The sequence below is a fragment of the Gekko japonicus genome, unplaced genomic scaffold, assembly GCF_001447785.1.
Source record: "Gekko japonicus isolate JY-2015 unplaced genomic scaffold, Gekko_japonicus_V1.1 scaffold2887, whole genome shotgun sequence".
Lineage (NCBI taxonomy): Eukaryota > Metazoa > Chordata > Lepidosauria > Squamata > Gekkonidae > Gekko > Gekko japonicus.
This window is the reverse complement of record NW_015167142.1, coordinates 102,749-127,146: the sequence shown is the minus strand read 5'-3', so window position 1 is coordinate 127,146 and position 24,398 is coordinate 102,749. Positions and strand designations below refer to the sequence as shown.

The window sequence follows — 24,398 nt, the reverse complement described above, 5'->3', positions numbered from 1 at the left end:
GCATAAGGTTCTATAAATGGTTTCCAAATATCTAAAAATAAGTCCATATGCAATTGCCATCTATATGGGTTCAAATATCGATAGGATTCTTATATATATATCAGAAAACAAAGCAATAGTATAAAGCGGATACAAAAAGGTGAAAAGGGATTAAATAACACAATGGTATATTGCAAGGATATTTATATATTACAGAAAAAAAATCTTCCCAACATCCCCTTCATTATAATTTTTAAGACATTATCTTAATGTCTTAAATGGTCCTTACTTCTGTTGGGGTATGTTTATATTCAACATTTTAAATTTCAGATTTCATAGCTGATCTATTTTGCAACTACATTATTAGTTGAATCATTACTACATAGGGGTGTGCACAAAAAAATCGGTATTTTTGGGGTTCAGGTATATTGAGCCCAAAAACATTGGTATTTCCCGATATTCCCAAATCCCAATATCAGTATTATTGTTGTTGTTGTTGTTAATCGTAGTAGTAGTAGTAGTAGTAGTAGTAGTAGTAATAATTTTGCCCATCCCTGTTACTGCAGGGCTCTGGGCAATGTACAACAGTAAATATGTGGACCATTATAGTCAGTGGTCTCCATAGGCTATAATGGAGAATTGATCCAGGAGTATCTGGAGCGGGGGGGGGCTGTTTTTTGACGTAGAGGCACCAAATTTGCAGCATAGCTGGTGATGCCTCTCCTCAACCCCCCCCCCCCCCAAGTTTAAAAAAAGTTAAACCCAGGCGCCAATTTCGTGGGGCAATTCTGTGGGCCCCAGAGAAAAAATGGGGAAGGGTAGTCTCTCGCCACCACATGCAGACCTGGCTGGTAGGCTTCTCCTGCCCCGCGGTTTAAACCACGGGGCAGGAGAAGCTGACCCCAGGACCTGCGGGCAGCAGGGAGGTCTCTCCCCATCACACACAGAGTTGCCTGGAGGAGTCTACCAGTCAAGGTGGCATGGAGCTCTTAGCTTCCATCACCACAGGTATTTATTCGGTTTGGTTCATGCCGAACGCACACCCCTATTACTTCATATTCAATATTACATATTTTGCCATATCTTTAATACTTGTTATGACTTTTAATATATCGAAGTACAAAGAAAGGCCTATTATATCTCTCATAATGGGAAAATGAAAGATTCCAGAATGAAATGGATTGTGTGGAACCATTCCAGCCTGGTTTCAGGCGTATTTATGGTACTGAAACAGCCGTGGTCACCCCGGAGGATTGACCTGCCCTGGGAAACGGACCGGTGGAGCCCGGTATTCTCCTGGACCTTTCAGTCATGGTTTTCTTCTGGACCACCTTTCAGGATTGGGACTGGGAGGCACTGTTTTGCAGTGCTTTTGGTCCTGCCCCGAAGGTAGGTTTCAGAGTGTGGTGCTGGGGGGCTGCCACTTGGCCTCTGGCCTGTGGGGTACAGCAAGGATCCATCTTCTCCCTCATGCTTTAGAATACCTATGTAAAGCTTTGGGAGAGGTCATCTGGAGATTTGGACTGAGTCGTCGCTAGTATGCAGATTACTGAGATGACGGTACGATAACCATCATTTTTTTTTTTAAGTACCCAAATGTAATAGAAGATTAGGCAAGGATAGCGCAATGGACTTGAGAACACAGAAGATAGAAGATAGAAGAATGGAAAGTATTTGATATAGCGTTTTTATTAATTAAGTAATTGCATATAAGCATATAATGTAACTGCACTCTTGGTATATACGTTATGTGTAGTAGAGTGTCTGTTTGTAGTGTGTAGATTTGTTTGTTGTGGATTAAAGAAAATAAAAAAAATTGATATGATAACCATCTAGATGATGGTGTGGAGCTGTTTTCTCTTGCTCCAGAAGGTTGGAACAAAACCAACAGGTTGAAATTAACTCAGAAGAGTTTTCGGCTAAACATTTGGAAGAACTTCCTGACAGGAAAAACGAGAAGGGAAGGCAGGAAGGGTTGCATCGGTGCTTAGTTCTTATGGCCCTTTTTTATATGCCCAGGGAAATGCTGGTTGTCACTTTGGGGTCAGGAAGCAATCCTGGAGGGGTTTTTTGTCATCTGGGCATGGAACAGTGGTCACTGTGGGTGTGGAGGGGGAGGTATTTGTGAATTTCGTGCATTGTGCAGGGGGCTGGACTAGATGACCCTGGAGGTCCCTTCCAACTCTACGATTCTATGATTCAATGACTCTCAGCTCCACCTTGTGTTTCCATAAGATCCCAGAGAGGCTGTGGAGCCCTGAACTGGTGCCTACTGTAGGCAGTGTTGAGATGGATGAGGGCTAACAGGCTGATACTTATTCCCAGCAAAGGGTAGGAAAATCGCTAAATCGCAGTCTCTGATTGTCCACATCCTTTCCTTGGGCTTTAGCCAGCCAACGTTTTCACTCGGTCTCACCCAATTTCGTTCCTCACACACCTCCCACCCCACATTGCTTTTGGCCGTACAAGTCCCATGACTCCAGTGCTGCCCTTGGGGTTGGTCAGAGAGGAAGCCCTTCATTTTTTGCCTCCAGCAAAGCTGGTTGGATCCAACCCATTGTATGATTACTGAAGTCTCCGAGCTCCCTTCAGGCCTTTGGCATGTGGATGAGACAGCCTCTTATTTTTCACAGGTTCAGTGAGGTCTTTTATCACAGAGCTCTTCATAAAGGCTTTGGGCTTGCAAGCTTCTGAAGAGCAGTAAGGAAGAGCTAAACGTCAAGCCCATGTAGTCAGGAAGTTACAGGGAGGACCAAAAGTATTTTCCCCCCACTGGGGAAGTTCACTTGGATGTTGCTGGAGATTCCTTCTGTTTTAGATAGGCCTGGTCCTCACTGAAGTGGTAAAATGGTATCTGGATTGTATCCTTTCAAACTGTAGGTGGAGCTCCCAAGGTTGACTACAATGGGCTTCGTACAACTAGTTACCTAGCATGTCAGGGAGAAGGCCAGCCTGGAACCCTTTCCCCCTCATTTTTAGTTTTCTGCACAGAGGGAGTCTTTGTTTTGTATGATGGAGCATTCAGTCATTGGAGGCGGGTCCATCTACAGTGTGCTGCGATGTAGTCCAGACCCAGGTTTCACCACCTCAGTGAGAATCAGGGCCTTGTGGTGAACCTTGCCACCCTGTTGTATGCCTGAGCAGATGTTTTTCATGTAACTGTTGTTTATCGTGTGCAACCGAACCAAAGTGTTTGTACAGAAGTTTTTCAAGGGACCTGGGCGTGTCGTTTTCTAACTATGCCGGATACACAATGATGATTTTACAGGGGAAGGCTATCAAACCTTGCTTCCAGCCATAAATCTTTTGATGTTAAACCGGGAAGGGATGGGATTTGGGAATAAACCTCTCTGCCACAGAACCAAAGTTTTGTAACACCAGTTGATTGAGCAGTGAACACTGTGAGAATCTGATGGAGAAATGAATAGCTTACGAGTGTGGTTGGAGAAGTGTACCCTGCCTGGCTTTTCTTGGCAGCCCTCTGAAGGAGGTTCCATCCAGTGGGAGAACCATTTTTCATATGGGGGGAGTTGGGGTAATACTTCAGTTCTGAGGAACTTGGCACAGGTACCCGAAATTACCCAGATAACTCTTTCTCTACTCTCTCTCACTTGTGACTCCTTAAACGGGCCGTCTTTTCTCTCCTTCTTCCCGCAGGTGTCTTAACATGGGGAACCTCCTTAAAGTTTTGACGTGCACAGACCTCGAGCAGGGACCAAACTTTTTCCTTGATTTTGAAAGTAAGAACTTGTTTATAAAATGCACGTGTGGGTGTGTGTTTTCTTTCCGTCCGCGGTAGGGTTCCTGTTTCCATTGAATGCTGATGACACATCTCAACTTAGCACAGCTGGGCTGTAGTCTCTGGAGAGCCTTATTGGCAATTTAAGTCCCTTCACCGGTAACCTTTGCTTGCCGCTGCTGCTCCCTTGCTTCATGTGTACATGTTTCCAGACATACTATGTGGAGAAAGGCACTAGCATCCATTCCAAAGGGTCCTTGGGATTGCACTGCACAAAACACTGCTCCATGAATGAGCTCCCTCAGGGTGTTTTTTTAAGGTTCATGCCCTCCCCCATTTCAGGTTAGGGTGGGAAAGATAAGTTTATTCCTTGAGTCATTTTCCTAAGCAGAAATGCTGCTATTGAATGCTGAAATGAAATGGCTGTTTGAGCCCACTGGGGTGAGCATGCATGTCCTCATAAGGATTTGTTTAGTGACCCATATAATTCCGCACGGTCATTTCAGGGAAAGACGAGAACTCCCTTTCCCCTATCCCAAGTTTCCAAATGACCACTTTGAGAAACGAATTGGGAGCTTTGAGAAACAAATTGGACTCTAATCTGGAGAACTGGGTTTGATTCCCCACTCCTCCACTTGCAGCTGCTGGATGACCTGGGGCAAGCCATAGTTATGTCAGAGCTGTTCTCTCAAGAGCAGTTCTCGGGAGAGCTCTCTCAGCCCCACCTACCTCGCGGGGTGTCTGTTGTGGGGAGAGGAAGGGAGGGAGACTGTAAGCTGCTCTGAGACTCCGAGTGAAGGACCAGTGTTGCTGTCAGATGGCTATTATTATTATTATTATTATTATTATACCTCGCTCTACCTCCCCATGGGCTGAGGGCAGCTCACAACACAAAATCAACAAACAATAAAACCAATAAAACAATAAATAGCAATAGCAGATCAGACCGAACCCATGCCTTATAAAATCATTACCTTAGGAAATTCCAGTGTCCAGATACCAGGACAGTAGGGCACTGGGAAAAGGTCATAAACAGTGCCGTGGGGCAGGACATTTAACCTCTGCTTAAAAACCTCCAAAGACCGAGAGCCCACCGCCTCCTGAGCAAGCCTGCGGAAGCTCTCTGGCTTGCAAATGTTCTCGCTTTTACTCAGTTACAATGAAATGCTGGCTCTGTCACTCTGAACTTCGAGGGTGGTTGTCCCTGAGGGGGTTGTTATGAGCATATGATCCCAGGTACTCGAACAAGCAATTCAAAGGTGTTTCAGGCAGTCGTGCCATGTCACATGGGAGTCTTGGGTCATTCAAGCAAAAGCACCTTGCCGTTATGGAGGTAGTCCTCTTCCCTCTCCCTTCAGCTGCCTCACACAGTGTGAACATGTAAACAAGTCGGAGGTTGGAGCGAGTTTTGAAGGAGTCACACTATTCCAGGGTAGCAGACTGTATAAACAGACTCTCTTGCGTGAGCGCACAAGCAAAACCCATCTTACTCGCTGCAGGTGTTAGTTTACACGGGGTAATATCCCATGGCGTAAGGAAGCTCTCTGCCTGACTTTGTAAAACAAGAATCCCGACAGTTACTATGACTGACGTCCCTGTTTGGGTTGTGAAACGCAGAATCCCTCTGCAGACGTTATGTGGGCTGAAATCATTATGCCCAAAGCGGGTGCAGGCACAAGCGCCATGATTATGGACTTCCAGAAAAGTGATCATGGGAGTGGATATATGTGCTGCACTCATAAGCTTCAGCTTGTGTATGTGGGCATGGGAGAGGCAGTAGGGAGACGCTGTGGCACAGTGGAAGAGCTCCTGCTTTGCATGCAGAAGGTCCCAGGTTCAATCCCCGGCATCTCCAGTTAAAAAGGCTAGGAAGGCCGAGCGCCGAAGAATAGATTCTTTTGAACTATGATGCTGGAGAAGACTTGAGAGTCCCTTGGACTGCAAGAAGATCAAATCAGTCAATCCTAAAATAAATCAACCCGGACTGTTCCCTGGAAGGCCAGATAATGAAACTGAAGCTCAAATACTTTGGCCACCAAATGAGAAGGGAGCACTCCCTGGAGAAGACTCTGATGCTGGGAAAGATTGAAGGTCAAAGAAGACGGGGACGGCAAAGGATGAGATGGTTAGACAGTGTCATAGATGCAACGAACATGAAATTGAGCCAACGTCAGAGATGGCGGAAGACAGGAGGGCCTGGCGTGATCTGGTCCATGGGGTCGCGAAGAGTCGGACTCGACTGTGCGACTGAACAACAAGTACGTGATGCGAAAGACCTCCGCCTGAGACTCTGGAGAGCCACTGCCAGCCTGAGTAGACAATATTGACCTTGATAAGACCGATGGTCTGATTCGGTATAAGGCAGCTTAATGTGTGTCCAGTGCATGTCTTCCCATTGCCCCTCTGTGCCAACTGACGTCAGTGTGCATCATGTCATTGCAGAGGGCAAGTGTCATGCTTATAGTAGGGATGGTTGCAAATGAATAGGTAGAGATATAACCTAGTTGCATGTTTCCCAAGCATGTGGCTATGTCATACATCAATTGCAAATGCGGTGCCGGGGGGAAATCTTAGGTTTGTGGAATTCCCCAGAGTTGTTCCAAGAATTGTTGAAAGCGCAGGTGTGTAAGCCCCACAGTAAGGAGTGCGTTCAGCGGTGCGTGCATTTAAAACGGAGGTCACTGCCCAGGTGACATAGTTTGCTCTTCTGTCGTTTAGATGCTCAGCCTACAGAATCGGAAAAAGAAATCTACAATCAGGTAAACGTCGTGTTAAAGGATGCAGAAGGAATCCTGGAAGACTTGCAGTCCTACCGAGGAGCTGGTCATGAAATACGAGAGGTAAAGCATTATGGGCGTTGGGGCATTTTTTTGAAAAGCCAATTTCAGATGATTCTGCACCCCGATGTATGTGATTTTTATGTTGATTGATCAAAATTGCTGATTCGCTCAGGTGTGCACAATCAGATACCCCACACCACTCCACATTTGTGTCAACTTGGTTCCCTGTAGTCTCCTATTTACAGATTCTAGATATTCTCCCCCCTAATCCTCTTTATCTGAAATGGTTAACCTTGTAGGTTTAGACCCCTTCCATTTAGATGACATTCTTGTAGACGGATGCACTGTATTACGCTGTATTGTGCTTTAATTTAAAATTAATAAAGATGATTTTTTTTAAAAAGCCAGCTTTTGGCCATAGAATCATAGAATCACAGAGTTGGAACGGGCCATACGGGCACCATTACTTTTAAATGGTGAATTAGTTCTTATATGTGTATTTGTGCGCGTGTGTATGCACCTGGAAGTCATGGTGACTTCTGGTGACCGACCCCGTACTGGGGACCGGGAGAATATTCAGAGAGGTGGCTGAATAAAGCCTGCCCCTGCCGCACACCTCTGGTATTCCAAGAAGGTCTCCCATCCAAAAACTTGCCAGAGCCGACCCTGCTTAGCTTCTGAGATCCGATGAGATCAGGTTTCCTTGGGCTATCCAGATCAGCGCGAATTAGTTCTAATCTTATAGCCAATTCAGCATGTGAAGTGTGTTACATTCTTTATCTAGATTGCCCTTTAAAGAAGGTCAACCCTTTAAAGAAGGTCACTGTGGTTTTCTTTATAATCAGTTGATGTGTGTGCATCATACCTGTTTCTTTTTTGTTGCACGCCATCCTCGCTCCCTTCTTTGAGTTGCACCTCTCTGTCGAGATGCTCCACTCTCATGGCATTCAGATATCGATACCAGGCCCTACATTCTGCTGCTTGGTGGAACATACAAGTATTTGAGGGGAGGGTAGTGGAAGAAATAGGTCAGTGGTAGAGTGCGAAGTGGCTTACAACACACACACATCCCGGTCTCCCATTTTATCCTCGCAACAACCTTGTGAGGTAGGTTAGACAGAGAGAGTGGGACTGGCCCCAGGTCACTCTGCAGGCTTCCATGGCTGAGTGGGGATTGGAACTCGGCTCCTAGTCTGCCACTCTAACCCAGGCCTTGACAAATTTTCCTTGGCCAGAGGAGGCAACCCAAAAATTTAGGCAGCAGGCTCATGACCATATTTTCTAATCATCACTACTGCAAAATCTATTAAAACCGTTTCACGGTTTCTCATACTTTTGTTCCGCCTATATTATGACAGAAGCATTGAGTGTGTAAATGTGTGTGTAGTGTGTAAACTAGTGTGTAGTGTGTAAACATATAGGGTTATCCTGGCTGTCATAATTAAAAAAAAAAAACCCTCATAATGAAATCCGTGCTGGAAATACTGGGTGCCACAATGACATTTCTAGGTGCCATGGTGATTTGGTTGGCACCTGGGATTTGTTGATCCCTGCTGTAACTGTTATGCCATGCAGAAGGTCCCAAGTTCAGTTCCCTGCTGCACTGAGCCATGTGGACCAATGGTCTGAATCCATATAAAGCATCTTTGGGAGTCTCTCCAAACCTGTTGGTTAGCAGCTTTAGGTCCCTTCCTTTGCAACCCTTTTCTCTATGAGCTTCATTCTCCCCACAGGAACTACTGAGGTGTGCCAGTGAGTGTTTCTTTAGTGAAGACCTCATCTAAGTACCTCTCTTCTTGATCTCCTCCAGGTGCACTACCTTAGCCTCCAGGGGCATAAAAAACAGTGTCTGTATTTTGTGTTCTTACAGTTAGATGTGTCTGGAACAGTGGGTATGTGTCATATTTTGAAGTGACATCCTTACATATGAATCCAGTAGCACCTTAAAGACGGGCAAAATTTGTGGCAGGCTGTGGAAGGTCAGTAGTTCAGCAGTTCGAGACCTGGGTGCCACATGATGGAGTGAGCTCCCATCTCTAGTTCCAGCTCCTGCCAACCTAGCAGTTCAAAAGCAAGAAATTGCAAGTAGATAAATAGGTACCACTTTGGTGGGAAGGAAACAGCGTTCCATGCACCTTGGTGTTTAGTCATGCCAGCCCCATGACCACGGAAATGTCTTCGGACAGCGCTGGCTCTTTGACTTGGAAACGGAGATGAGCACCGCAACCCTAGAGTCGGATTCGACTGGCTTTCGAGCAAGGGAACCTTTACCTTTACCTTTATGCTTTTGTGAGTCTGAAGAAGCGAGCAGTGACTCAAGAAAGCTCATACCCTACCACAAATCTTGTTAGTTTTTAAGGTGCTACTGGACGCTTGCTCTTTTGTATCTGAAGAAGTGAGCAGTGACTCACGAAAGCTCCTACCCTGCCACAAATTTTGTTGGTCTTTAAGGTGCCACTGGACTCTTGCTGTTTTCCACTGCTGCAGACAGACTAACACGGCTACCCATCTTGAGCTATACTTATGCTTACAAATGTTCTATTTTACAGGCAATACAGCATCCCAGTGACGAGAGGCTCCAGGAGAAAGCATGGGGTGCAGTTGTTCCTCTAGTGGGCAAACTAAAGAAATTCTATGAATTTTCTCAGAGATTAGGTATGTATCAATAGCAGCCAGTGAGTGGACCTTCTGCATAATATCACAGCAGGTATGATGTGGTAGTGTAGTCAGGCATCCCAAGCTGTTGAATAACTTCTAGTATGGTAGAGCTGGTGAAATTAGCGCTCGAGTCTTATGGAGCTGCTTCCCCTATGCAGGAATGTTGCCATCTGCGATTCTGTCCCTTAATTGCCAATCCTGTCACAATCTAGTTACCACTATTGGCTGCATTTTGAAGTCCACTGGCACCTGAAATTCTGATATCCAGCACATACTTGTGTCCTGGTTTTTTGTAATCATTTGTTACACCAGGGAATCTGATGTACTGACGTTGTTCTTTATGCGTTCTTGCTTCCCCTGTTTGTATGTAGAAGCTGCGCTACGAGGTCTCCTCGGGGCCCTGACGAGCACCCCCTATTCTCCCACACAGCACCTGGAGCGAGAGCAGGCTCTTGCCAAGCAGTTTGCAGAAATCCTTCATTTCACACTCCGGTTTGACGAGCTGAAGGTGAAGGCGGAATATTTTATTTATTTGCTTCCTTCATTTGTAGACTGCCATTCTCACTGAAGAAAATCAAGAGATAGGATTTATACCCCACCCATCACTATCTGAAGGAGTCTCTGAGCACCTTACTATATCCTTTCCCCACAACAGATGACCCTGTGAGGTCGGTGGGGCTGAGAAGAGCTCTTTTGAGAACTGCTCCTGAGAGAACAGCTCTGAGAGAACTTGTGACTGGCCCAAGGTCACACCAGCAGCTGCGTGTGGAGGCGTGGGGAATCAAACCCAGTGCTCCCAGATTAGAGTCCACGCTCCTAACCACCTCACCAAACCGGCTTTCTGAATCCTGAAGGCGGATCACACAATATGAACAAGGCAGTCAGACAGCATCAGACATCCTGTAAACAAGGCGATTGGACTAGGGAATCCAAAGTTAGTATAATGGCACAAAAGGAGGGGTGGGGAAAGGATCGGACAAGATCATGTCATAAATAATACAGAAAATTGAATTTAAAAAGTAGGAGGCAATGCAGGAAGAGTGGGATAAAACACACAATAAATACTGAAGTAGATGACAGTCCTGCTCCTTTCTAGAGAAACATTCTCCCAAACGATGAACACCTGAATCTGGCCAGCGAGGTGTAGCGGTTAAGAGCAGCGGGCTCCAATCTGGAGAACTGGGTTTGATTCCCCCCTACTCGTACAGTGTGGGGAGAGGAAGGGAAGCAGATTGTAAGCTGCTTTGAGACCCCTTAGGGTAGAGAACAGCAGAGTATAGTCTTCTTCTTTATACTGAGCCAGACCCATTGGTCCATCAAGATCACGAGAAGGGGGAGCAGGAAGGGCTGCATCAGTGCTTAGTTCTCATGGCCCTTTCTTATGACAGCCACTCTGGGGTCAGGAAGCAATCTTTCTCCGGGCCAGGGATCCTGGAGGGGTGTGTGTGGGGTCTTTTGCCCTCTTTTGGGAATAGAGTAGGCGTCGTCACAGGGGGGGTGGAGGGGGAGGTATTTGTGAATTTCCTGCATTGTGCAGGGGGTTGGACTAGATGACCCTGGAGGTCCCGTCCAACTCTATGATCAGTGTTGTCTGCTCAGACTGGCAGGCTGCTCTCCTGTCCAGGTCCTCCATATCACCTAACCGATCCTTTCAGTTGGAGATGCTGGGGACTGAACCCGGGACCTTCTGATTGCCAAGCAGATGCCGTACTCCTGAGCCACAGCCCCTCAGTGGAAGAGCCTCTGCTTTACGTAGAAAATGTCCCAGGTTCAGTCCTCGACACCTCCTGTCGAAAGGACCAGGCGACAGGTCATGTGAACGACCTCTGCCTGAGACCCTGGAGAGCTGCTGTCAGTCTGAGCAGACAGTGCTGACCCAGAGGGACCAATGGTCTGGTTCGGTATAAGGCAGCTTGCCGTGCCTGCAACGTTTCCATTGTACTACAGCTCTCTTCCCTTTTTAAAAATGCCCTCCTGAACAAATAACTTGTGAATGCTGCTGGCCCAGTTAGATGGTTACAGAGCATGTGCGGCCCATTGGTTCCGTCATTAAATATTAGGTTGGAGGGGGATGTGTGGGGGATGCATTCTCCTCAGTTGCTGAACTGCAGCCAGAGGGGGGGGGGTACCCGGCCCATAGCCAGGATTTTGTGGCTTGTGGGGCAAAATTTTTTCTGGTGAGGCTGAAGTTCTCAGTGCAGAAAGAAACGCCGTTTAGCCAATAGAAAGCGGTTCCCAGGATAGATCTCTAACTTTCAAGCTGTCAACCACTTTAGATGACAGTTCTCAGCCGCTGCAAGTTAATCACTTCTGCCAGCCTAAGCAACAGTTCTGATAACAAGCCGGTGGGTGGGGGTGATGACTTCTATAGTCCAGAAAGTGAACACTTGGGCAGAAAAGCTCTCTTCAAGGAGACCAGTTTCTTGACACAGAGTTAGAAGGGATCCTAGAGGTCACCTACTCCAACCCCCTTGCTCAGTGCGGGAATTAGTCGACTACAGCACCCCAGTCTGCTTAAAGGAGTGCACGCCTGTAAAAAATGATTTTAAATGATTGGGGAAAAGTGTTTACAGGAGAAATTATTGTGGGGCTGTGTTTTTAAGAAAGGGGCCGGAGCCCCCAAAGCCGCACTGTAGCTACGGGCCTGTGGGGGTACTGAATCAATCCAGTGCAGGGCCATCTAGCTGCTGGTGCAGGCCAGTTAACTCACCAGCTCCCACTAACAGAAGCTGCTGGAGGTCTCCGCACAGTGCAGCAGTCCTTTCGTCGTGCCTGTCCCACTGTCAGTGGTTGCTGGTATACAGCCGGGCCTTCCTGCTGTGACCAATTGCTGTCTTGTAAATGACATGGAAACATTTGCGGTCTCCCTTTATGAATTTTGGAGGATGATTCGTTTAGTAGACAACCGGAACCACGACTCTCTCTTCCCCCTCAAAAGTTCAGTTACAGCAACACCGAGGTAGGACCTAATCCTTACATCCCTGCCTGGTTTTGCTAATCAAAGTCTGTCGTCATCCCCCCCCCCCGTGCTGTTATTATACCTTTAAAGGGTGGGGGGGAGATGACACCAAAACCAGGCAGGGATGTAAGCATTAACCCCTGCCTCCCCCTTGGCCCCAATATATATCTGAGTCCCATGCATCTTTAATGGAGGTCTTAAACAGTGTTCCCTCTGAGCTGAGTTACTGTGAGGTAGCTCACAGTTTTTTAGCCTCCAGCTCACAGATTTTTGTCTTAGCTCAGGAAAGATGGCTGCAGAACGAACTAATTTATGCAGCAGACAAATCACTCACGTACAACTTTATACAGTCCAGCTGTATAAAACTTGCCCCCAGCGTAAGTGCCGTATAAGGCCAGGTCCTGAATTCCTACTCTTGATTTCAGGCTCAGCAGTACTGTCAAAGTAGGGTTTTGTTTGTATGAAGGGCTTAAACAATGCTCCATCCCCCCCCCCTTCCTTGAATGAGGCAGAATATCTAAACCGAAATGATATGTTGATCAGAACATACTTACCTTCCTACTTTTCCATTCCTAGATGACAAATCCCGCGATACAGAATGATTTCAGCTATTACAGAAGAACCTTGAGTCGTATGAGAATCAATAATGTTCCAGTAGGTAACCTCTTTGTTCAAGCGAAGAGAGTGCTTCTTTGTCATTCTTTTCTCCACTCATCCATTCATTCAGAGCCAGTGAAGACTGTGGGGCCTTTTGTCTTCTCTATTTTGGTAGGCAGAAGGAGAAAACGAAGTAAACAATGAGTTGGCCAACCGAATGTCTTTATTTTACGCGGAAGCGACGCCCATGCTGAAAACCTTAAGCGACGCCACCACAAAATTTGTTTCAGAGGTTAGTGTGTGAACAGTGTCTCCCAGGGGGTGATAACTTTTCTGAAAGGGGGAAGTTTGCTTTGCGAAAGTAAGGCGTGTGATACCATGGCGTCTCTTATTTGGAGACTTCTATGTGAACCTCATTGTTGACTTTTTGTGAAGTGTCCCAGTCAAAACTTGAAAATGTGGTACAATGTGGAGCTCCCCAGGGTTATCTGGATAGCGTCGGGGGATCTTGTTAAGTCTTCATAAACTTCAGGATCACTAGAACAAAGTTCAGGTCCAGTGGCACCTTTAAGAGTCAGTTTGGTGTAGTGGTTAAGTGCGTGGACTCCAATCTGGGAGAACCGGGCTTGATTCCCCACTCCTCCACTTGCACCTGCTGGATGACCTTGGGCAAGCCATAGTTCTGATAAGAGCTGTCCTTGAAAAAGAGCCGTTTCTGTCAGCTCTCTCAGCCCCACCCACCTCACAGGGTGTCTGTTGTGGGGAGGGGAAGGGAAAGGAGTTTGTAAGCTGCTCAGACTCCGAGTGAAGGGCAGGCTATAAATCCAGTCTCTTCTCTTCTTCTTTAAGACCTTGAGTAAAATTTTGTTGCTCTTAAAGGTGCCAGTGGACTCTAACTTTGTTCTGCTGCTTCAGACCAACACGGCTACCCGCCTGAATCTTTCTTCAGGACCAGTGTAATTTAGGAAAAAGATGTGTGGTGCATGGGTAGAACTTCCATTTCCCATGCAGAAGTTTCCTGGTTCAGTCAGTCTTCATTTAAAAGATTTTAGCAGGTTTTGAGAAAGACTAGATGGACCACTGGTCTGACCCAGCAGGGCTCTTCTTACGTCCTTAAGACCTTTCTTTGCCTGAGACCCCAAAGAGCCATTGCCCTCATAGTAGACAATACTGAGCTAAATGTGCCAGTGGTCTAACAATATAAAGCGAATTCAGATATGTGTTCATCTCTTTATTTATTCATTTGTGTTCTATGTGGCCCACCCTTCTCACTTGGACTCAAGGCAGGTCGCACAGAGTTTGTCAATATAACTAACAGGGATGGGACGTGCAATAAGCAGTGAAATAGGACTGGGATTGTTGCTCTGCCCCCTTTCAGCAAGGAGGGGAATGCATCGTTTAATACCCAGCATGCCAACAAGGACATTGTATGACCAAGACTGTAGGAACCATTTCAGTTGACTGTTGGAAGCTCTGTGTGTATCACAGAGGTCCTCTTACCCTCTTTCTCAGCCTCCATTCCTGACTGACCCAAGGGTGTGTTGCTGTTAGGACAAACCAGGTAAACACTGGAATCCTCTGCACTTCAGTAACGACTTCCCCCCCTTTGTGCTTACAGAACAAAAACTTGCCCATCGAAAATACCACAGACTGCTTAAGCACCATGGCCAGTGTTTGCCGAGTCATGCTGGAAACTCCGTAAGTAGAAAGGCTGCTTCAAACGTAATGGGTTTAAATTACGGCCCGGAAGGTACCAGCTGGATATTAGGAAGAATTCTTTTACCGTCAGAGTCATTCAACAGTGGAACCGGGTGCTTAGGAACAGGGCCGCCCCCAGCTTATTTTGCACCCTAGGCGGGGGATCCCTTCTGGCGCCCCCCTCCCCGTGCGCCCACCAATTTTCAAAAATAAATGCATTTTAGGAAGAATGAAAAACACAAATAATTAAGAAACTCCCAGAGTACAGGGCCGGGTGCAGTTTGGTGCCCCTAAGGGCCGACCTGCTCTAGGCAATCGCCTAGTTCGCCTAGTGAGTGAGCCAGCCCTGCTTAGGAAGGTGGTGAGCTCTTCCCCAGTCTTTCAGCAGCGGCTGGACAAAACCTAGTCAGGGATGCTCTAGGCTGATCCTGCATTGAGCCTTAGAGGGGGTTGGACTAGATGGCCTGAATGGCCCCTTCCGACTCTTTGGTTCTATAACAGCTTACTTTTTTGCACGAGTCTGAAGCTGACAGGAGGAAGGGGGATTGTTTGGGCTGTTACCTATTACAGTACTTCAGGCTTATTCTTCTACTGCAGACCAAGATGGCTACCCTCCTGCACTTCTTAGATGAAACAAACAGAGAACCACATTCTTATTACAGAGATCCCACTTTAAAACCCTGCATTTGTAACCGCCCCATTTGCTAATTTAGAGGTGTTCTGCATATATCTAATTAAGCTGGGCTGGCGGCACGTTGCCGGTCCTCACGGGACTGCTATTTAATATTTTAAGAACGGGGTTTATCGGAAGGCCTCTCCGTAGTTTTTGCAAATGGGTTTCCTCTCGTGCATAATTCAGGACGATGGGAGAGCTGCGTGTATATTTGTCCGGAGCACAAGTGTTGGCAGCTCTCCTCTTCATTTCACAGCAGGGTTGGAAGGGGTGGGTCAGGGCTGCGGCAGCCTCTGCTGTGCACCGTGGCCCAGAGCTGAACGCAATTGAATTTGTGGCTCGAGAAATCTGTGACTGCAAACCTGCTCCGACCTGGTATCGGGCAATTAGTTATCCCGATGGTTTGAGCAAGAGATGTCCCGTTGTGCAGCGCTGCAAGGAGAATTTTTTTCAGGCAGCAGCCCTTAATGACCCAAGGGTGTGTCTTTTGATTCCCCACTCCTCCACGAGCAGCCAGCTGGGTTAGTCACAAGTTCTCTCAGAGCTGTTCTCAAAAGAGTTCTCTCAGCCTCACCTACCTCCCAGGCAATGCTCCCTCTAAGCCGTGGAGTCTTGTGCGCAAAAATTCTACTTTGTGAGCTACTGGCATTAAAGTTGTGAGCAAGCGATTTGGCTCCTGCATAAATTAGTTGGTTCTGGAGCCATCCTTCCTGAGCTAAGACAGAAATATGTGAGCTGGAGGCTAAAAAAATGTGACCTAGCTCACACTGACTCAGCTTGGAGAGGACACTTAGAGGGGAGGGGAAAGGAGGTTGTAAGTCTCTCTGAGACTCCGAGTGAAGGGCGGGATATAAATCCAATCTCCTCCTCCTCCTCTGTATTCAAGTCTCTTATGGACGATGGAACTTTTCTCTAAGAAAGCCAGTCTCTTTGGGGGGGGGGGTGCTCCACTGGAACTGTGAAGGTGTTGGTACGCGAAGCTTTCTTGATAGTTTTCCTCACTTCAGGAACAAGAAATTGGTGTTGCCAAACTGTTTAGCCGATTTATCGATTCCCAAGCTCAAGACAGCTTTCCCTCTGGCCCGTCTCAATGTTCTTCCATCCGCTTTGTTAGTAGGGAGATACTGCGGTGTGCCACTTCATGAGCATTTATGCCCCTGCAGTACTGGGAAAACTGGAAAGGCTGCTCATGTGCTGCTGCACTACCCCTTCTTTAATGAACACAGATATATATTTATTGCACCCATTCTCAAAAGACCCCTGGGAAGATTGGAGGAATCGTATATTTCCTTCCTTCCTGCAAACCTTGAATCTGAAACTTTGGCTAGAGTGGCCAGATTCTGTATAGCTGCCACAGTCTGCAGAGATTTAGTGGCATAGATTTGCTTTTGTATACTTTTCTTTTGGATTTTTCGTTTGTGTGCATGTGCATGTGTGTTTGCACCTGGAAGTCATGGCGACCTCTGGTGATGGACTGTGTGTGCACCTGAAATTCATGGCGACCTCTGGTGACTGACCCCTACTGGGGGCCTGGAGAATTTTCAGAGAGGTGGCTGAGTAAAGCCTGCCCCCACCTCCAGTGTTCCCTCTAAGCTGAGTTAGTGTGAGCTAGCTCACAGTTTTTTAGCCTCTGGCTCCCACATTTTAGCCTCTGGCTCCCACATCCCACATCCTTTCAGGAAGGATGGCTCCAGAGCAAACTAATTTATGCAGGAGCCAAATTGCTTGCTCACAACTTTCATCCCAGTTGCTCACAGAGTAGGATTTTTGTTCACAAGACTCCACAGTTTAAGAGGGAGCATTGCCCACCTCTGGTATTCCAAGGAGGTCTCCCATCCAAGTACTTGCCAGAGTCGACCCTGCTTAGCTTCCAAGATCTGATGGGATCGGGCTAGCCTGGGCTACCCAGGCCAGGGCACGGCTTTTTAAAAATACTTTTAATGGAAGACTGTACGTGTGTGTGTTTTATTCTGCTGGTCTGTGACTGTAATAAGTTACTGATCGCTTGCTTGAGAATTCCTCTTTCAGTAACCAGGTTCTTGTTCTTACGCACGCCTGAAAATTTGCAGGGAATACAGAAGCCGGTTCACAAACGAGGAGACGGTATCGTTCTGTCTGAGGGTAATGGTTGGCGTCATCATTCTCTACGACCACGTGCACCCAGTAGGCGCTTTTGCTAAAACGTCAAAGATCGACGTAAGTGGTTATGCAAACGCCTTCTCCGTTTTCCCCCTTGCCCAACACACGGGTTGTCCCCAGCCACGGAGAAGATCTCGATATGTACAGATGCACGAGGAGAGCTTCTGGGGGGATTAGGGCTTGCACAGCCGAGGACTGGAGTGCCTTCTTTGTACGCAGAAGATCCCAGATGCAGCTCCTGGCATCCCTGCTGAAAAGGCTTTCCGGTGGCCTTTGAGGCTCTGGAGAACTACAGCTACTCAGAGGGAGACACATGTGGGATCAGAGGAGCAGCCATAAAAGGGAATCCCTGGTTGCTCATACGGTGGGCCTTTTTAAATTTAGGGCTAACTCACAGATTACATGGCCCTCACGTGAGGGCCTTGTGGCTGTCCCCAGGCTGAGGGCTTGCTGGAGACGTTGGTGCAAACCATCGTCTCCCCGTCAGACGGTTGTCTGCATAGCTGCTCTTGCTTTTTTGTGAGGGTTGGCATCCCTTTGTAAAGCCAAGGGAATCGAGGGAGTCCAAACGGAGTGAAATGTTTAGAGTGATTAACGCATGGGATTCACTGCCACAGGAGGCGGTGGCGGCTACAAGCATGGACGGCTTCAGGAGGGAGTTGGATAAACATGTGGAGCAGAGGTCCATCAGTGGGTATTAGCCACAAGGTATAGATAGGGGCTCTGGGGCAAGGGATGCTCTGTATTCATGGTGCTTGGGGGGGTCAACAGTGGGAGGGCCTCTGGAGTTCTGGCCCCACTGCTGGACCTCCTGATGGCACCTGGTATTTTTGGCCACTGTGTGACAGAGTGTTGGACTGATCCAACCATTGGCTTCTCTTATGTTCTTATGTTTGGTTGGAATTGCAGGCCGTGGAATGGTTTCACCCACCCAGACCAGTAATTTTTCCCCTCCTTTTGATTTCCAGATGAAAGGGTGCATCAAGGTTCTCAAAGACCAGCCTCCCAACAGTGTAGAAGGCCTTCTAAACGCTCTCAGGTACTCAACTCTTTCATGTGGGATGGTTCCATGTTCAACTCCTGTTTTATGGCCGGGTGATAGTGAGCCTGGTAAGTGGCACCTGTTGGCACAGCAAGCATCTGAGCGCAGCACTTTGTAGGACTTCCTGGCTCTATCCTGGCATGGAAGAAGCGCCACTGTGAGTGACTGAAGGCTCGGTTCCTGTGCTTCTGGCTCGTTGGCCAAAGCTGCCAGTGAGGAGCTGCTTGACAACTGTGGTTCTTCTCACAGAGAAATAGGCAGCTTCAGAGCATTATCCCAAACAGGTTAACAGAGCAAGGACAAAATTTACAATTAGATGGGATATTTGTGTATTTTCCTGCCCGGAGTGCAGACGGTGGCAGGTTATATCTCGCCAGCGTGAATGCATGATGGTACCTTGGAACTGTTAATATAGCTAGGTAACATGTCTATTGATGCGGGATTGTTGGAGCCAAGCTAAATAGTAGGGGAGAGCACACACTGTGGGCTTTAATCCGTGTTTCTTGTAGTTCAATGAAGCTGTGGGCTATGCCGTGAAGGGCCACCCAAGACGGACAGGCCACAGCAGAGAACTCAGACCAAGCGTGATCCCCCTGGAGAAGGAAATGGCAACCCACTCCAGTACTTTTGCCAAGAAAACCCCATGGACAGTATCAAAAGGCTAAAAGATATGATGCCGGAAGATGAGCCCCTCAGGTCGGAAGGTGTCCAATATGCTACTGAGGAAGAGCAGAGGGCAAGTACAATTAACCCCAGAAAGAGTGAAGCGGCTGGGCCAAAGCTGACGGGACGCTCAGTTGTGGATGTGTCTGATGGTGAAAGGAAAGTCCGATGCTGCAAAGAACACCTAAAGAGCCTCTTGCTCAGGGTAAAAGAGGAGAGCGCAAAAGTGGGCTTGAAGCTCAACATCAAAAAAACTAAGATCATGGCATCCGGTCCCATCACTCCTTGGCAAATAGAAGGGGAAGTTGTGGAAGTAGTGACAGACTTCACGTTCCTGGGATCCCAAATCACCGCAGACTGTGACTGCAGCCATGAAATTAAAAGACGCCTGCTACTTGGGAGGAAAGCGATGGCGAACCTAAACAGCATGATAAAAAGTAGAGACATCACCATGCCAACAAAAATCCGCATGGTCAAAGCAATGGTATTCCCAGTAGTCATATATGGCTGCGAGAGTTGGACTATAAGGAAGGCCGAGCGCCGAAGAATAGATTCTTTTGAACTATGGTGCTGGAGAAGACTCTTGAGAGTCCCTTGGACTGCAAGAAGAACAAATCAGTCAATCCTAAAAGAAATCAACCCTGACTGTTCCCTGGAAGGCCAGATAATGAAACTGAAGCTCAAATACTTTGGCCACCAAATGAGAAGGGAGCACTCACTGGAGAAGACCCTGATGCTGGGAAAGATTGAAGGTCAAAGAAGACGGGGACGGCAAAGGATGAGATGGTTAGACAGTGTCATCGATGCAACGAACATGAAATTGAGCCAACTTCAGAGGACAGCAGAAGACAGGAGGGCCTGGCGGGATCTAGTCCATGGGGTCGCAAAGAGTCGGACTCGACTGTGCGACTGAACAACAACAACAAAAATCCTTTAAATGGTCATTAATCGCTGAACTGTCTTTCCTTAACCCCGTGGATTTTTAAAAGGGAGGAGAAAGACCAAAGTTTTTATTTGTTTCACCCTGCTTCTGAATGGCCTGTGTGCTGTAATAAAGACTGGACTGAACTTCTCCCAAGTGGAGTTACACCATTGACTTTAACGGACTTAGAAGGGTGTAATTCTGCTTTGGGTTGCATATCGCTTGAGAATTGAAATTCAGAACCAAGAAAGAAATGAAATTATGCCACTTCTGTATCATTTTGTAAGCCATACAGTACAAAATTCTTTAGTTTCTTGCCACTTTGAATATTTCTGGCTGTGCTAGTTGCCAGGAGGGGCAAAAGGCTTTGAAAAGCTCACAAAGCCCTCCCCCCCCCCCCCCCCCCCCCATTTGTTGGGCAAAGTGTATCTTCCAAACCCAAATGAATTGTCTTTTTGTTGTTGTCACTGTTCATTTAAAATGGAAGCCCAGCTCTGCCCTCAACTTTGTATTTTGTGGGTTTCTTGCAGAATCATGGCATATAAGTAGCCCTGCTTAATACAGTTGGGATTTAATCACTGTCATCCTTTCTATAACCGCAGTATCAAGGAATAGTATATAACTGCAGTTATGGGCTCTGGAAATGTCCATAGTATTTGCAAAAAAGTGGTTTGTATCTCATCCATAAGGAGCTGTGGTGGCTCAAGTGGTTAAGACGTGAACTGCAGGCTGTGGAAGGTCGGTAGTTCAGTTCGAGACCCGAGTTGCCGCACGACGGAGTGAGCTCCTGTCTCTAGTTCCAGCACCTGCCAACCTAGCAGTTCGAAAGCAAGAAATTGCAAGTAGATAAATAGGTACCACTTCGGTGGGAAGGTAACAGCGTTCCGTGCTCCTTGGTGTTTAGTCATGCCGGCCACATGACCACGGAAATGTCTTCGGACAGCGCTGGCTCTTCAGCTTTGAAACGGAGATGAGCACCACAACCCTAGAGTCGGATTTGACTGGCTTTCGAGCAAGGGAACCTTTACCTTTATCTCATCCATACAATGGATCCCGTGGGCAAATTATATGCACACCAATGATAAAGATTTTAAGAAACAGAACCATCAGCCAATACGTAGCCCCAGTTCTCCTTCAGCAATATCCGAAAGCAAACGTTAGTTAAGATGTAAACCCTTTGCAGCTAATTGAACTAGCATTGGAACTAGCAAAGGCATTGTTTTACCCATGTGATGGAATGCCATCAAGAAGGAGGCGAGACAAACTTGCCGTGGAAGGAAGAAGCAAATCCATACTATTCCCTCGGACCCATTGGGTAGTTCTACTTCAGAAGACCAGACAGAGAACGATCGGCCTTCCAGATCTCTGCAGCTGTCCCTGAATTTGCACTGAAACATAGATCTATGAAAAACTGAATTATTCAAGAGCGCTTTTCTACACAGGCAATAGGGTAGCATTGCACAAAAGGCATCACATAGTTACTTGGATAAATTATTGGGGACTTGGTCTGTACTACTATGTATAGTTTGCTATGGGTTGGATCCTATTGTGCAATTGTACAGGAAGATGGGGGAAGCTAGAAGCACAGACAGTTTCAAGAGGGGACTGGATAAAGATATGGAGCAGGGGTCCATCAGTTGCTATTAGCCGCAAGATGTATAAATGAAACACTCTGTCTGGGGCAAGGGATGCTCTGTATTCTTGGTGCTTGGGGGGCAACAGTGGGAGGGGCTTCTGGAGTTCTGGCCCCACTGGTGGACCTCCTGCTGGCACCTGGATTTTGGCCACTGTGTGACACACAGAGTGTTGGATTGGTTGGGCCATTGGCCTGATCCAACATGGCTTCTCTTAAGTTCTTATGTAACTTTTAACATTAACACTTATGCTTTGCTTCAGTTCTGCTTTTTAGACTTCTGGTTGGTTCTACAACCCTAATCCTATTTCACTGGTTATTGAATGTCCTGTCTTGTCTATTGCATTGATTCACTCTGTGTAATCCTCCTGGAGTCTCAGTGAAAAAGGCTGACTATAATTTACATACATACATACATATATGCATACATAAATACCTTCCTCCCAGACTTTTAAAGGATGGGGGTGCATGTTAGAAAAACACAATAAATCACTAGTGACTTCTTTCCCCCCCCCTCTTTATAGGTACACAACAAAACATTTGAATGATGAGACTACCTCCAAGCAAATTAAATCTATGTTGCAATAACGGTTATCTGGAAATTGTGCCCTGCTGTATACAGAGAAGACAGTATTCTGCAATGACTGAGATGCACAGATTTTTTTTTAAATTTTAAGTGATTGCAACTACTATCTTGTTCGGTCTGGCTTTTGATTGTTTTTCTTCTCATCCTCTCTCCCCCCCCTTTTTTTTAAAAAAAATCACGTTCTCATTCTTGAGTAAGCTGATAACTTCTTTTCCTGTGCCAAAATCAATTAAAAGTATCGATTCTGAAAGGTAATTGCTACTTTTCAGAATGGCCATTTTACGTGGCAGCTAATTTCTGCGTTGCATTTTGGATTTCTCTGTACTAGGGAAATTCGGTGACTTGAACTAAATATTTTTTAAATGTGTTTTTTTTCCTTTTGTTTTTTTGAAAAACTAATATTTAATATTGCTTCTTGTGCATGGCAAAACTGCCTATTTCTGCTATTTAAAAAGAAAGAAAAAGAAACTTTGGTGACTTCATTTTCTATTGCAGCTTTTTTATGTGCAACAGGAGGAAACTTTAAGAGCAAGGTTTGTTTAAATTAACTGTGTTTGTACAAATGGTACCCGACACAAACTTTTTTTAAGGAAAAAAAAAAAGAATCGAGTAAAACCTGTTCGTTTTAAAAAGTTAAGTTTGCATTTTGACTCATTTTTTTTTGTAAGGATGTATGTTGTACGTTTAATAACTAACGTTTTAAAAAAGAAAAAGTGGTGTGTGCGTAGCCAAATTACGTATGCATGTTCGTGTCAAATGATTGGCTGTGGAGACAATAATAAAAATCAGCTTTCATTTTTCTAAGTGTGGTTTGTTTCACCAGTATTTGTTGATTGAGGAGCCTGATGTCAGATGCTTTTTTGTTAGACCCTTTTAAAAATTTTTAAATGGGAGAATCAATAAGGTGCTCAGTGAAGTCCTATGCTATACTTCAGCCGAAGCCTATTGATCTCAGTGGGCTTAGGCTGGGGTAATTCTACAAAAGATTGCAACTGTTAATCGCCCATGTCTGTTAATTTCTGTACCCCCCAGGGCTATTTGGGGGCAGGAACGCACAGGAACGGATTTCTGGCTGGCTCCCGGGTTGGCCATGCCCATCAGGAACTCATTAGCATAATAGGCCACACCCACCAGCAGAAACTCATTAGGATTGGCTACAGTAGGGGTGTGTGGCCTAACATGCAAAGGAGTTCCTGCTACAAAAAAAAAGCCCTGGGTTTTGACAACAAACAAGGTAAACAGAATAAGAAGCAAAAGGTTGGTGTGGCTGGATGAGCACACTTCTGGTAACATGGGGGTGCGGCCTAATGTGGTAATGAGCTGTACTGTCAGGGCTGTGGCCTAATGTGCTAATGAGTTCCTGCTGTTGGGTGTGGCCTATTATGCCTATTATGCTAATGAGTTCCTGCTGGGCTTTTTCTACAAAAAGAGCCCTGGTACCCCCCACTATGTTAATTGAGATTTACTTCCAGGTAAACATGAGGCTGCATTCTCATTTTTGTCACTTGTGCGTCCCTGTCGCTTTGGGTTTGTTTTCCTTTTTCACATGGGTTTTGCTCCCTCTAGTGATTGATTTGATATTACATCGCTGCTATGTCTGGCATGAAAAGCTGCTGTTTAAATCTATAGGGACATATGCTGGACATAGAGCAATGTAATATTGAATTGACCACTAGAGGGAATAAAACACATCTGGAAAAGAAAACAACAGCAACAAAGCACTAGGGACACACAAGCAGGAGAAATGAGAATGCAGGACTGCCCATGCAGAGGATTGCCGCCTTGATGTTCTTCGCTCTAATTCAGCTAAACTTAGTGATGACTTAAGTACCTCTGAAACAAAAAGCTCAGTCACACCTAACTTGAAGCCAAGCTCGATGAACCTAAAGGAATCCATGGTTAAGATCTCCTTGCTTTCTTAGAGACTGGAAATAGGTGTGTATGTCTAACCCTTTCTTCCCAGTCCTCTCCCCCCTTCAAAGATTATGTTCCCTTCACAGGAGGGAGACAGGGATAAATGTCTCTTTTCCCCCCTATGGAGTTAATTGTAACTTGGGAAAGGTGTGCGATTTACAAAGTGACACGAAGGGAAAGAGCTAAACACCCCTTCCCCTAATCTCCAAAACAGCCATATGGCACTGCCTGTTAATCTAATGTTATTCTTAACTTCTCTTGCATTTCATAAAGCTTAGTCATGATTGATTTTACCTGGCTATGCTTTCGAGTCTCCAACTCGTTCCTGAAAATCATTGTCTGCATTCGGACCTCATGAGAAGCTAAGATTAAACTTTCAAATTGGGCAGGAATGCAGCTTCATCATCAATCCAATG

At 46.3% G+C, this 24,398-nt stretch overlaps 1 protein-coding gene across 2 annotated transcripts in view; it reads left to right on the top strand.

The window, feature by feature from the left end:
* The window catches only part of FAM49B (family with sequence similarity 49 member B), an 82,932-nt gene extending 60,094 nt beyond the window's left edge, over window positions 1–22,838 (top strand). For both annotated transcript variants that reach the window (XM_015413071.1, XM_015413070.1), the window contains exons 4-13: window positions 3,637–3,719; window positions 6,437–6,558; window positions 9,048–9,153; window positions 9,528–9,664; window positions 12,692–12,769; window positions 12,888–13,004; window positions 14,331–14,410; window positions 17,153–17,279; window positions 18,191–18,261; window positions 22,007–22,838. In XM_015413071.1, the coding sequence (XP_015268557.1) occupies window positions 3,647–3,719; window positions 6,437–6,558; window positions 9,048–9,153; window positions 9,528–9,664; window positions 12,692–12,769; window positions 12,888–13,004; window positions 14,331–14,410; window positions 17,153–17,279; window positions 18,191–18,261; window positions 22,007–22,070 (975 nt within the window). In that variant the 5' untranslated portion in view covers window positions 3,637–3,646 and the 3' untranslated portion in view covers window positions 22,071–22,838. The remainder of the gene's footprint in view (window positions 1–3,636; window positions 3,720–6,436; window positions 6,559–9,047; window positions 9,154–9,527; window positions 9,665–12,691; window positions 12,770–12,887; window positions 13,005–14,330; window positions 14,411–17,152; window positions 17,280–18,190; window positions 18,262–22,006) is intronic.
* Window positions 22,839–24,398: the final 1,560 nt, after the last annotated feature.